Source organism: Phyllopteryx taeniolatus, chromosome 2, assembly GCF_024500385.1.
Source record: "Phyllopteryx taeniolatus isolate TA_2022b chromosome 2, UOR_Ptae_1.2, whole genome shotgun sequence".
In the NCBI taxonomy this organism is placed as follows: Eukaryota; Metazoa; Chordata; class Actinopteri; order Syngnathiformes; family Syngnathidae; genus Phyllopteryx; species Phyllopteryx taeniolatus.
Window position 1 is genome coordinate 3284701 of NC_084503.1, and position 13162 is coordinate 3297862.

Consider the following 13162-nt stretch of genomic DNA (forward strand, 5'->3'; position numbering starts at 1 on the left):
CACGTGCAACAGCACCAACAGTGCACGCAATCTGTTTGAGCGAACATGCAATTTGCCAATTAAACACAACTAGTACTTTACCGTGATATCCCGCTATTTGTGGATAGTGAACTGCGAATTTGCAGGTTATTACTGTACTCCGCTAAGGCTTCCTTAAGGTCCGCACTATTGAAGGGACATGCCTACGCTGTTTTAGAGAGGAAAACCTACACGACTTTGCAAGTACATCAACTATTTGTCGTCCTGAAAATTCCTGATTTTGTATTTTAAATTTATAAACTGCTAAAGACCCTTTGAAATGAGCATAAATGTCATTGTCAAACCTCATTATGATACATGTTCCTGATCAACAATGTCAAAGGCATCGCTAAACAATAATGCACAACATGAGAGACACAACATGAGTTTTGACTTTACCAAACTATGTGTGTTGGTCATCTTGTGTCTTCCAGACGTCAGTGAAAAATATGTTGGTCCTGAGCAGCGGGAGCAAGAGGCACCTCACGTTAAAGAGGAGCACGAGGAGGCTGCTATCACCGAGTTTCCATTGAATGTCATTGTGAAGAGTGAAGAAGATGACGAAGAAGAGGGTGATGGAGACCACTGTGAAGGATCACAAGCAAATACCCTCTTGCCTCCACTATCAGACAGCATAGCATCACACTCTTCTGACACTGACGATGATGAACACTCTGAAGCTGATACGACGTGTCACAATGACAACAAGCGCTGGAAATGTTCTCAATGTGGGAAAACATTTTCTTCAAACTCAGGTTTGAAAGAACACGTAAGAATACACACTGGGGAGAAACCTTTTGCCTGCTCAGTTTGCGGTAAAACATTTACCCAGAAGGGACATTTGGGAACACACGCAAGAACACACACTGGGGAAAAACCTTTTTCCTGCTCAGTGTGTGGTGTTATATATGCTCGAAAGATTCTTTTGACAAATCACATGAGAACACACACTGGTGAGAAACCTTTTGTTTGCTCAGTTTGTGGTAAAAGATTCTCTGGAAAGGAAAACTTAAGAATTCACACAAGAACACACAGTGTAGAGAAACCTTTTGCCTGCCCAGTTTGTGATAAAAGGTTCTCTGGAAAGGGAAACTTAAGAACACACATTAGAACACATACTGGAGAAAAACCTTTTCCCTGTTCAGTTTGTGGTCAAAAGTTCTCTGAAAAGGGAAACTTAAGACGACACAGAAGAACCCACATTGTAGAAAAACCTTTTGGTTGCTCAGTTTGTGGCAAAACATTCACTCAGAAAGTACATTTGGGAACCCATGCAAGAATCCACACTGGGGAGAAACCTTTTTCTTGCTCAATTTGTGATAAAAGCTTCACGATAAAGAGAAGTTTAATAAGGCACGCAAGAGCACACACTGGAGAGAAACCTTTTGTCTGTTCAGTTTGTGGTAAAAGCTTCTCTCTGAAGGCACATTTAAGAACACACACAAGAACACACACTGGGGAAAGACCTTTTGCCTGCTCAGTTTGTGGTAAAAGTTTCACTCAGAAGGGAAATTTAGAAGCACATGCAAGAACGCACACTGGAGAGAAACCTTTTGCCTGTTCAGTCTGCAACTTTACTTTCATTGATAGTACAGGACTAGTTCAACACATGCGGACGCACACTGGGGAGAAACCTTTTGCCTGTTCAGTTTGTGGTAAAAGATTCTCTCAAAGACGCACTTTGACAACACACACAAGAGTACACGCTGGTGAGAAACCATGAGACAGAAGTGTGCTGGTGGGAGAAGCAACAGTAAATAAAGCTTTAAATAAATTGTGAAGAAACATTTACCCAGCGGAGTGAGATGAAAAAAAATTAAATGTGATCTGAATAAAATACAAGTCGTCAAACGGTGATAGCGTTCAATATATTTCTTCTGGTTTCAATTTAGTTTTTCGTCTTCCATATTTTATGTTTGTCACCGCATTACATGATTCTTGAGTTATTACACTTGTGGTCAGAAGTTACATACACTCGGCATGAATGTTGTTGTATTTGGTGATTGCAATTGTTTAATGTACGTCTTTAACGACTTTTAAAAACAAGACTTGTTAGCAGACCTTTAATTTAATATTTTCTCATATCCACACAGGGTAAAAATGGATGGACAAATATATCTTTGTTCATCGATCTGTCCCAGCTTTGTAGCCAGAGTAAAATTAATGTTCATCTTAATTAATTACATGGCAGAGGGTACAACAACCTGTCTACCTACCTGTTTCCATTTACACATTCCCCCCCCCCAGATTTTACACTGAGTACCGGTAAGTCAATAACATATAATAATACATAAATACATAACAATAATAATAAGTAAACTTCGACATGATCATTATTTCAGTATTCTTTCGATTTTTGCTTCGGCGGTACGTGTGAAGACTTTTGAATTTATGTATATATGTATGTGTGTGTGTGTGTATAGAGAGAGAGACACAACTGTGACTCTTAAAAGTGTGTGTTATCGATCCTGTGAGCAACGTGTTTACTTTACTATTTATACCCAATCATGACACTTTCCCATTTCCAATTCATTTGTTCACCTATACCATGTTTGAAAATGGAATTTTCCAACAGCAACTGTAATTTAAAAGCACATATTCTCACGATAATGTAATGGATTACAATTATAATTTTTTTAAAATTAAATGATGTCATCTTGTTACACGTAATTAATTTTTCCTATCACTGCATAATTTTTACGACAGTTAATATTTTAATGTCGGTCATGAGCTGTGTCAATACTCAGGATACAACCATACCTAAATGTTTTGTACTTTTTGGAAAACAGCGTACATGGTCAATATCATAGCTAGATTATTAATATCCTGCTATTAATAGTTTGTCCTATCTGTTAAACAGTATCTTTGATGCAATCGAACCGGTTACAAAGTGCAAGAGAGGCGAGTTGTCTCTCACGCCTGAGGTTTATTAAAGCCGATTCGTTGTTGTGTCTTTGACCTAGTTTGTCCTAGTGGCTTTGCCGTACCATTTCCACTTTAGCGCTACTTCCGGGTACGCTTTGGCTAACCAAAAAACGCGCTTCTCTTTATACTTCTTCCTGAATTCATCTTGAATGTTCTGAGTCTCGATACAATGCATCGCAGCGCTACTTTACGAGACTAAAACGACATCCATACATCTTCCTTGCCGGATAATCTCGTCTCGGTGCAAGCTGAAACTTCTCCAGTTAGCTTAGCTTGCTAGCTCCTAGCACGGCGACGCGATTGTTAGCAACACGTCGCCAAGTAGAGCTTGGGTTGCGATTATCGGGTGGAAATGTGTGCAAAAAGGGTGAAAGAAGACTACGAGGAGGAACTTCGAACAAACGAGCGACAAGGTCAAGTACCAGACGCTGTTTTCGAACTGCCTCAAGATGAACTCCATGGAGCAGGTGTGTTCACTTCTTCCTCTTATTCGTTTAGGGACTACTTTCTTTCACGTGAACACGATTCGTGTGTAACCCAGGTCCCACGTTATTTGATGACAAACATCTAGAGTGGTTAATAAAATGAAACCCGAGCTTGTGTCCAATGTTTACAAAGGCCCATTGGTGAGAAATCAGGGCCAGGAAGGCCTTCCCTGTTGGCCTAAACACTATCCAAAGCACTGACCTGCATGCGCAAACTAAATTGTGACATAGAAGAGTATGAATCAATTCCGAACAAATGTATTCTTTTCATTTCGTAACGTTTCTTTTCTTCAGGCTGCACTTGACCAGTAAGATTTGCACTTCATCTTCACATAACCAGCTTGACGTATATGGGAACAGCAACCCACTTGATGATGTCATGTTAGTAGTCAGTATGAACTGCTCCTCATGATGTATGTGGCACAGTTGCGTGCAAATGTGTGTCGGTACTAAAGTCCTTGAATACTTGAATACGCTCACGATATGACAATATTAATTCTCTTTTTTTTTTTGCGTGAAGATTTGAGGATAAGCCTCCCGGATGGTGTATTATTTTTATACAAAATCAGGGCTTACAGTTCAAACAAAGGTATGACATTCTGACCAATTTCAATCTAAGATATCAATTTTGTATCTCTGTTTAAATGTATCTTTCTCCATAATGTGAACAATTAAAAAAAATATATAAATAATAACAAAATTTGCACTTAAACGAGTATTAAACGTTTGGCACCGAGGTATCAACAATCATTAATGCCTTAACAGGCAATAAATATAGTGCCAATCAAGTTTCCAGTTGGTAAAGAAAAAGTGCGACGTAGCAACATTAATAACAACACATCAAGTAGATCAAAGAAACCTGTTTTTAATCAAAATCTGGAGCCTTTCTTTAAACGCTGCTTTGTCAACATGTTCAATGGCTACATCTCAATAGTGAGTGCTATTAATACAAATTTGGCATAGCAGCTCGTTGGTGTTAGCGGGATAGTCGCGTTATTCTGGCTTAAATCCCAAATGTTCCACTTCGTCGCGGTGGCGTTAAGCTTTGGAATTCATTCCATTTACGCCGCCCAACTTTCTATAACTGTGCAGCGACCGGCCCGCCTGCAGAAAAGCTAGCTTCGTGTTTGCTAGCGCCCGCATTCATTCCGACGCAGACACGCATACAGCCAATCAACCTCCCCGCCCTTGGCTATCTCTGATTGGTTTAGAGACGACAATGGGTTTCATGTTTCTGCTTTTATGTCGCGGAAATGTTTTTTTTCTTCCTCAGATGACTGGTTGTAAAGGTGCACCCTCTTTTCTTTTCTTTTTTTACCACAACTTTCAGAAATTAGGGCGCATATGCGACCAAATTAGTTGCACTCTAGAGCCCTTTCTCGTCAAAAAAAAAAAAAAATCCATACACAAAATCTCTGCGGCTCCATTTGGAAATGCCCTCTTGGAGGTAGTATTAAGTTTAAAATCTTTTACTTCAACAATTTAGGAGAACTTGAACGTGCAAAGGGAGATAAACATTGTTCTTATGTCTTGCAGATGTCCATGAAAAATATGTTCTGGCGCCAGAACCGTCTCACATTAAATATGAAGAGGAGGAGGAGGAAGAAGAGGCGGATGATATCGCCAAGTTGCAGTTGACTGTTGCCCCTTTGAAGAGTGAAGATGAAGTTAAAAGTCAAAGTGAGGAGATCGGAGGGGCCCAGCCTCCGAGCGGAAGCTCAAGTCAACACACGACACGCGAAGGTTATAGAGACCACTTTGGAGGATCGCAAGCAGACAGCCTCTTCGCACCACGATCAGATAGTGACGACACAACGTCGCCTGACTCTGACGGGGAGGAGCACTCTAAAGGTGAGATGACACGTCACACTGACGACAAACGGTTGGAATGTTGTCAGTGTGACAAAACTTTTGGAACCGAGACCGATCGGAAAAGACCCGTGATGCTCCACAATGGAGAGAACCCTTTTGTCTGCTCATTTTGTGGTAAAAGCTTCTCTGTAAAGAGAAGTTTATTAAGGCACACAAGAACACACACTGAGGAAAAAACCTTTGGCTGTGCAGTGTGTGGTCAACGATTCACATGGAAGGGACATTTGAACACACACATCAGAACACACACTGGGGAGAAACCCTTTGCCTGCTTAATTTGTGGCAAAAGATTCTCTGAAAAGGGAAACTTAATAAAACACACAAGAACCCATACTGGAGAGAAACCATTTGCCTGTTCAGTTTGTGGTCAAAGATTCTCTGAAAAGGGAAACTTAATTAAACACTCAAGAACCCACACTGGAGAGAAACCTTTTGTCTGCTCTGTTTGCGGTCAAAGATTCGCTTGGAAGGGAAACTTAAGAGCACACACGAGGACACACACTGTTGAGGAACTTTTTACTGGTTCAGTCTGCAGCTTTAGTTCAGCATTGAAAGCTCATCATCCTGAGCAGCTAGAGTGGAGCGCTAGGTTGGAGCGGCAGGAGCCAGAGCTTCCCCAAATTAAAGAGGAAGAGTTGGCGCATGATATCACCAAGCTGCCATTGACTGGGGTCATTGTGAAGAGTGAAGATGAGGAAGAAAATTGTCAAAGTGAGGCGAACAGAGAGGCTGAGCCTTCGAGCAGCAGCTCAAGTCAACATACGGCAACAGAAGGTTACGGAGACCACCGTGGACGATCACAAGAAGAGAGTCTCGCAGCTCCACTATCGGATAATGACGACGTAACGCCACACACGTTTGACACTGATGATGATGAGCGCTGTGATGATGGTATGACATGTCACGCTGACAACAAACACTGGGAATGTTCTCAGTGCGACAAAAGTTTTGTCTACATGTCTCTTTTGAAAAAGCATATGATGATCCACACTGGGGAGAAACCTTTTAGTTGCTCACTTTGCGGTAAAAGATTCTCACGGAAGGGACAACTGAACGCACACATGAGGACACACACTGGAGAGAAACCTTTCAGCTGCTCAGTATGCAGAAAGACATTTGCTCAGAAGGGACATCTGAATGAACATACAAGAACACACACGGGAGAGAAACCTTTTTTCTGCGCCATTTGTGGTAAAAGATTCTGTGAAAGGGGACATTTGAAGGCACACATGAGAACGCACACTGGAGAGAAACCGTTTTCCTGTTCGATGTGTGATCTTAGAGTAGCTCAAAAGAGTACTTTAACAAATCACATGAAAACACACACTGGAGAGAAACCTTTTCCCTGCACAGTTTGCGGTAAAATGTTTGCTCGTAAGGCACATTTGAACATACACACAAGAACGCACAGTGGCGAGAAACCCTTTTAGTCCGCTTTAGGCGGAACGTCACGTGACCAAAACCGGTTCGCGGACTTCCTGTGTATGCTGCGATAGCTCGCTTAACTACGGGCTGATGACATGATGGCTTCATGAAAATAATAATAATAATAATGCATTCGACTCGTGTAGCGCTTTTCAAGGAACTGAAAGACGCTTAACTATTTACACGCGTTATTGATTCACTCCACAGTCACAGCCCAGCAGTTTGAACCCCAACTTTAAAAAAAATTAAATACATTTGGTTTTCTTAATGGCTGGTGTTCTCGGATCAAGGTGAATGCATGTATATCGTTCATTTATACGAATATGATATTTGTAAACAGGAACAAAGCCGACACATTGGAAATTGTCATCTTTCCTAGCTGTTGAAGACGTCCTGTGGAAAACAAACGACAGTGTAGAAGTTTCAAATGTCCACAGTTGGCTGTCCATAATTCCTATTTTCTATTTTTTTTTTATTTCAGTAGTTAAACACAGTTGATTATTTGATATTTATTTGTTTCATTTGTATTTATATCGTATTCCTTTTGCTTTGATTGATTTGTTTTTCTTATATTCACTTTAACTTGTATTGCTTGCAAAATGTTTAGATTCTGTATTTTATATATGTATGACTGTATTTTAACCATGCAGGGCACATTGTGAGTCCTCTCTGTGGGAAGTGCTATATACTATATAAATGAAATTGACTTACTCCTGTCCAGTCTGTAATTTCCGTTCAGGATTGGAAGCTCCTCATCCTAAGAAGCTGTCGTTGTCCGAAACATTTTGCGTCCATAACTTAACTGGATTGGTCCGACTCCCATAATTATAGTTGACTCTAATTTTACTTGAATATTTTCTGTTAAGGAGAAACACTTATTTTCCTCTGTTCATTGAGCTAAATCCTCCTTCCTACTTTTATTTGATCTACTATTGCGTTTAGGATCTATTTGTTTTGGTTTGTCAGTGCATATAGATACGTGCATATGCAGTGGAACCTCCATTTAACGGACTTCCGATTTAACAGACAAACAAAATAGTTTCCATTTGGAACACAAAATCAGCCCTTTCATGCACCAGTAAGGAAGATTTGGGTAATTTTTTAAAAACTTTTCAAACATTTTGAAACATGTTTATTTGTTTACAATAATTTTGTATTGTACTGGGTGTTTTTAGCCCGCGAAAAAAAGTTCAAAACTATAATTCTGTACTGCAATGGTGTTTTTAGGCCAGAAAAAAGGGGCTTCAATTTAACGGATAATCTGATTTAACGGACGACCCTTGCCCCCATTAGTCCTTTAAATCGAGGTTCCACCGTATGTAAATATACACATGCGTATATATGCAGACGTTTATTTCAGCCTTGTTTTCTCCTGTCTTAAGTAACAATCTATTTCTTTTCCCCGCTTTATTTTGGTGCAAATAATTACATGTCCCTTCTGAAAATGTTCACCTTTGTAGGTTATTGTTGCAAATAAAAGCAATCTGAAATGTCTCAACAAAAATTTGTGCTATTTCGGCAATATTATGAATCAGTTTTTCATTTACACATACGTAACTTCAAGCTCACCGGATCTAAATAGTGCACGTACCTTTCATAAAGCAACTTAAGATTTAGAAATGATTTTGAATTGAAATCAATTTCCACAGCCTTCTGGAAATTTTGACAACCTCAACAACAAGTCGTGGCAATGCGTGAAAAAAAAAAATATGAAAGGGTTCCACCAAATCAAGCTGAACTGAAGCCTATGACTGACATTTTGCCATATTCAGCGTTTTAAAATATTTCTACAGGAGGTAGTCATGCTCACAGAAGTCAAATGTAGCCTCAGTGCGACATCCAGTGGACAAAAGCAGCAACAACAGTCACTTTTACTGAAAAATCCCAGTTCACGTGTTGCAAAATGTATCTCAATGGGCCGGATTGCACACCCTGACAGTGTGTTTTTAAAATATATCTTAATTAAGATTTACTATAATCATACGATGACTCATATGTGCTTCAACATGTGCCAGCATGAATTAGAAGTTGCGGATGCTAATTCCTACAACGCAGGCTACACACGAGATTTGTCCAAGTGGTGATGCCGTAGTATTACTTATGCAACACATTTGCTTTCCTGAACGTTTTTTATTATTATTTTTTTTCATCTCCGTGCACACATTGCACTAAATATTTTTTTCCCCCCCGAATTAGTACTGAATGTACTGAAGCCTCGATACAGTACGTCCATCACTACTAAATCTTCTTAAACTCGTCTCGGTGTACGTCGGTTGACGCTTCTCATTCTATTTTAGCTTAGCTTAGCTTAGCTTAGCTAACGAAGAGATGGGTTTGTTGTCAACACATCGCTCATCGGAGATCAACTGTGGGCGTAAAGTGGTGTGATTATCGTGTGAAATGTGTGCGAAAGGTGTGAAAGAAGAGGAACTTTTTTTGAGGGGTGGGGGGGAGGAATTAAAGCGGAGAAGGCGCGACAACATCAACTAATTAACGCAGCTTAGAAGAATCCTCGAAATTGTGTTATACGGAGCAGGTTTGTACACTTCTTACACTCAAAATGATCCTGTGTTGACTTTTTTTTTTAACGGAATCATCATTACTTTAGGACGTTACATTTGAAATAGCATGAACATTCAATAATTTGTACTATGTGACTATGATGGCGTCCCCTCATGATTATGTGGACCGACGGGCCTATTTAGCCAGCATTGCACAAATGGTCAATATAATGACTTATTTCAAGCTACATTATCCCTCAATGATTATGTGTTTGTCCTGCAGACAACAGTGAAAAAGATCGTTGTCTTGAGCGGCAGGAGTGGAGCTCCAGGATGGAGCAGCAGGAGCTGGAGCCACGCCACATTAAAGAGGAAGAGGAGCCAGTGGACTTCCAAATGAAAGAGGAAGAGGAAGCAGAACCACCGCGCATTAAAGAAGAAGAGCAGGAGGAGGGTATCACCAAGTTTGTATTGACTGGTGTCATTATAAAGTGTGAAGAAGGTAATGATGACCACTGTGGAGAATCTCAATTAGGCAGCCTTTTAGCTCCAGTCTCAGATAGTGACAACATAACGTCACTGTCTGATGATGATGATGATGATGATGATGATGATGACGACGATGGTGATGATAATGATGAACAGCACTCTAAAGGTTATATGACATGTCACACTGGCAACAAACGAGTGAAATGTGCTCAGTGTGACAAAACATTTTTCAACAAGTCATCGTTGAAAACACACACAAGAACACACAGTGGAGAAAAACCCTTTGCGTGCTCAGTTTGTGATAAAAGGTTCACCCAGAAGGGACAGTTAGTGGCACACGCAAAAACACACACTGGGGAGAAACCTTTTGTCTGCTCAGTTTGTGGGAAAAGATTCTCGAGAAATGGAGATTTAAGAACACACAAAAGAACACACACTGGGGAGAAACCCTTTGTCTGTTCAGTTTGTGGCAAAAGCTTCACGAAAAACACAAATTTAAAAGCACACCAAAGAACACACACTGGTGAGAAACCGTTTGCCTGCTTAGTATGTGGTCTTAGGTTCACTCAAAAGACAAATTTAACAACACACACAAAATCACATGCTGGAGCGAAACCTTTTGCTTGCTTAGTTTGTGGGAAAACATTCTATACAAAGTCCAATTTAGCAGCACACACAAGATCGCATGCTGTAGAGAAACCTTTTCCGTGCTCAGTTTGCGATAAAAGATTCTCTTCAAAGACCAATTTAACAGCACACGCACGAACACACACTGGAGAGAAACCTTTTGTATGCTCAATTTGTGGTAAAAGATTCTCTAGAAAGACGCATTTAAGAGCACACACGAGAACACACACTGGAGAAAAAACGTTTTCCTGCTCAGTTTGCAGCGTAAGTTTCCGCGTACGTTCAACATTGGTTCAGCACACGAGAACACACCAAGGGGAGAAAACTTTTGTTTGCGCCTTTTGCGGGAAAGGATTCATGCGTAAGGAAAAATTGAACACACACACAAGAACTCACACTGAAGAAAACCCTTTTTCCTGTTCCGTTTGCGGTAAAAGATTTTCCGCGATGATGAGTTTAACAACACACACCAGAACACATAGTGGTGAGAAACCTTTTGTCTGTTTAGTTTGTGGTAAGACATTCACGCGTAAGGAAAAACTGAACATACACACAAGAACACACACGGGAGAAAAACCTTTTGCCTGCTCGGTTTGTGGTAAAACATTCACGCGTAAGGAAAAATTGAACACACACGCGAGAACACACACCGGAGAAAAACCTTTTGCATGCACAGTTTGTGGTAAAAGATTTTGCAAAAAGACAAGTTTAACAACACACACAAGAACACACAGTGGTGAGAAACCTTTTCGTTGCAGTGTGTGTGATGTAAGATTTAATGAAAAGCGTCAGCTTCGGAAACACAAGTGTGCTGGTGAGAGGCGCAGCGGTCAGTGAAGCTGCAGATTAAATTGAAGAAGCAAAGGCTGCGTTGGGAATTGCTGCATCACAGCAGGAAACTAATTTGTGCGGAGAAGATTTTTTTTTGCTGCTGTGCCAAGTTATTAAAAGTAAGAATAATCATTCATTTTATGTGTCGGCACCTTTCAGGGCAATCGAAGTCACCACACAAACGTAGTTTAAAGAAGTCAAGCAATACAATAAAAGTAACGGAACATAAAACATAAATTTAAATGTTTCAGAGACTCGGCAGTCCGGACTAGGTGTGTCTTAAAGGGTTAATGAGTCTGTGTTTCGGAGGTCAGGTGATAGTGAGATGAACCGAAGTCATTTACTGTATGTGTTTTGTTTCTAAATACATGAAGTTTGAAGACAACTGATACAAACATGCAAAGACCAATAGAGAACAATATAGTATTGAATTGTTGAGTTTGAGCTTAAACTGTTTTTTACGGAGGCATATTGCATTCACTTGGATTAAAAAAAAAAAAAAAAACTCCTGTTTTTCTGAGTAATTTTTTTTGAGGGCTTTGTTTTTTTGAATAGTTTTTTCTGTTTTTCTGACATATTTTTTTCGGACTCACTAATGGCGGATTACTGCCGGGCCGGGATTGTGGCACATACGCCGGCGAAGCCGATTCCGGCTGTGTCCCGATAACTCAGAAAAAAATTAGTCAGAAGAACAGGTGGAAAAAAATTCGGGTCGTGCTGACGTCAACAGGGAACAGCACGAGTCGGCCCTCCCCCCACAATATAAAAAACAAGCGCCCTTATTCCACACAGTGGCCATTCGGCAGAATTGCCGTTTGCTTATTCCTAATAACTTGACCCAGATCTACTAGTACAACGTGTAGTTAGCCACCAACGTATACCCACAACTCGGAAGTGTAATGTGTTATTTGGGCTACAGCGTCTCTGCCATCTGGCGTAGAGAGCCAGCTGTGAATCGGACGAGATTCGCCGCCCCGCGGTCCCTTACCAGACCGACAGCAGTTAGAGTCCCCGGACGTCTGGCGCAACGGCCCACAGCGTCTGGAAGCTGAATGAATGGGCCTCTCCGGAAAGTCCAATCTCCGAAATGAACCTTTATGCCACTTTTTCTTAACCTTTTTCGGAATACGTCATGAAGTCAAGGAGAGATGAGATGTTTCAAAAGAATTCAACTTAATTTAAGATGAAAGACGTGTCTTTTGAAATAATTCACACATTCTACCCATGTGAAGTGTTTCGACAGTAATTTAAAAAAAATATATAAATACTTAAATTAAGTCACACAACTTATTAGGACCGTTAGACACTGTGAAAGTCATTGAAACCTTGGATCTATGTGCTCTTGAATGCATTTTTGTAAATTAGTAATCTGCCTTAATACCACTCATTGTGTGTCACGCCCTGGGGGATGTATGTGTATGTTCTGTGTTTTCTGAATAAATATTAATGGGAAAAAAGTCTAGCCTGCTTTTTTTTATTTTTAACTCCTTTTTCTCTCTCAATTGAAATTGTATCCCTCGCACGTTTCTGTATTTTATTATATCGTGTGTTTACGGCTGTATCGTTTTTTTTTTTTTTGTATGGATAGTAATATTCGTTTTACCATTATTGAGCCAAATGGGGCGGCACGGTGGCCGACTGGTTAGAGCGTCAGCCTCACAGTTCTGAGGTGCGGGGTTCAATCCCCGTCCCCACCTGTGTGGAGTTTGCATGTTCTCCCCGTGCCTGCGTGGGTTTTCTCCGGGCACTCCGGTTTCCTCCCACATCCCAAAAACATGCATTAATTGGAGACTCTAAATTGCCCGTAGGCATGACTGTGAGTGCGAATGGTTGTTTGTTCCTATGTGCCCTGCGATTGGCTGGCAACCAGTTCAGGGTGTACCCCGCCTCCTGCCCGATGACAGCTGGGATAGGCTCCAGCACGCCCGCGACCCTAGTGAGGAGAAGCGGCTCAGAAAATGGATGGATGGATGGATGAGCCAAATGGTT

General features: G+C 40.7%; 2 protein-coding genes across 3 annotated transcripts; both read left to right on the forward strand.

The window, feature by feature from the left end:
• The first annotated feature begins 1751 nt into the window (after positions 1-1751).
• On the forward strand, positions 1752-7436 carry LOC133468062 (zinc finger protein 436-like). Its single transcript, XM_061753483.1, has 2 exons — positions 1752-3410; positions 4965-7436. Exons 1-2 carry the CDS (start codon positions 3296-3298, stop codon positions 6728-6730), a joined length of 1881 nt encoding a protein of 626 aa, XP_061609467.1. The 5' UTR covers positions 1752-3295; the 3' UTR covers positions 6731-7436.
• A 1373-nt stretch (positions 7437-8809) lies between these two features.
• Positions 8810-12646, forward strand: LOC133468067 (gastrula zinc finger protein XlCGF57.1-like). 2 transcript variants are annotated; one of them, XM_061753495.1, is made up of 2 exons: positions 8810-9261; positions 9510-12646. In XM_061753495.1, exon 2 carries the CDS (start codon positions 9560-9562, stop codon positions 11177-11179), a length of 1620 nt encoding a protein of 539 aa, XP_061609479.1. In that variant the 5' UTR covers positions 8810-9261; positions 9510-9559; the 3' UTR covers positions 11180-12646. The 2 variants fall into 2 exon arrangements, with proteins under 2 accessions (XP_061609479.1, XP_061609486.1); XM_061753502.1 differs by having other exon boundaries at positions 8810-8948.
• Positions 12647-13162: the final 516 nt, after the last annotated feature.

Excerpts from the sequence above, each read along its gene's own strand:
- LOC133468062 (XM_061753483.1), top strand. The coding sequence starts at position 3,296 with ATGTGTGCAAAAAGGGTGAAAGAAGACTACGAGGAGGAACTTCGAACA. Across the intron at positions 3,411-4,964 it reads AGATGAACTCCATGGAGCAG|ATGTCCATGAAAAATATGTT; the intron begins GTGTGTTCACTT and ends TATGTCTTGCAG.
- LOC133468067 (XM_061753495.1), top strand. The coding sequence starts at position 9,560 with ATGGAGCAGCAGGAGCTGGAGCCACGCCACATTAAAGAGGAAGAGGAG.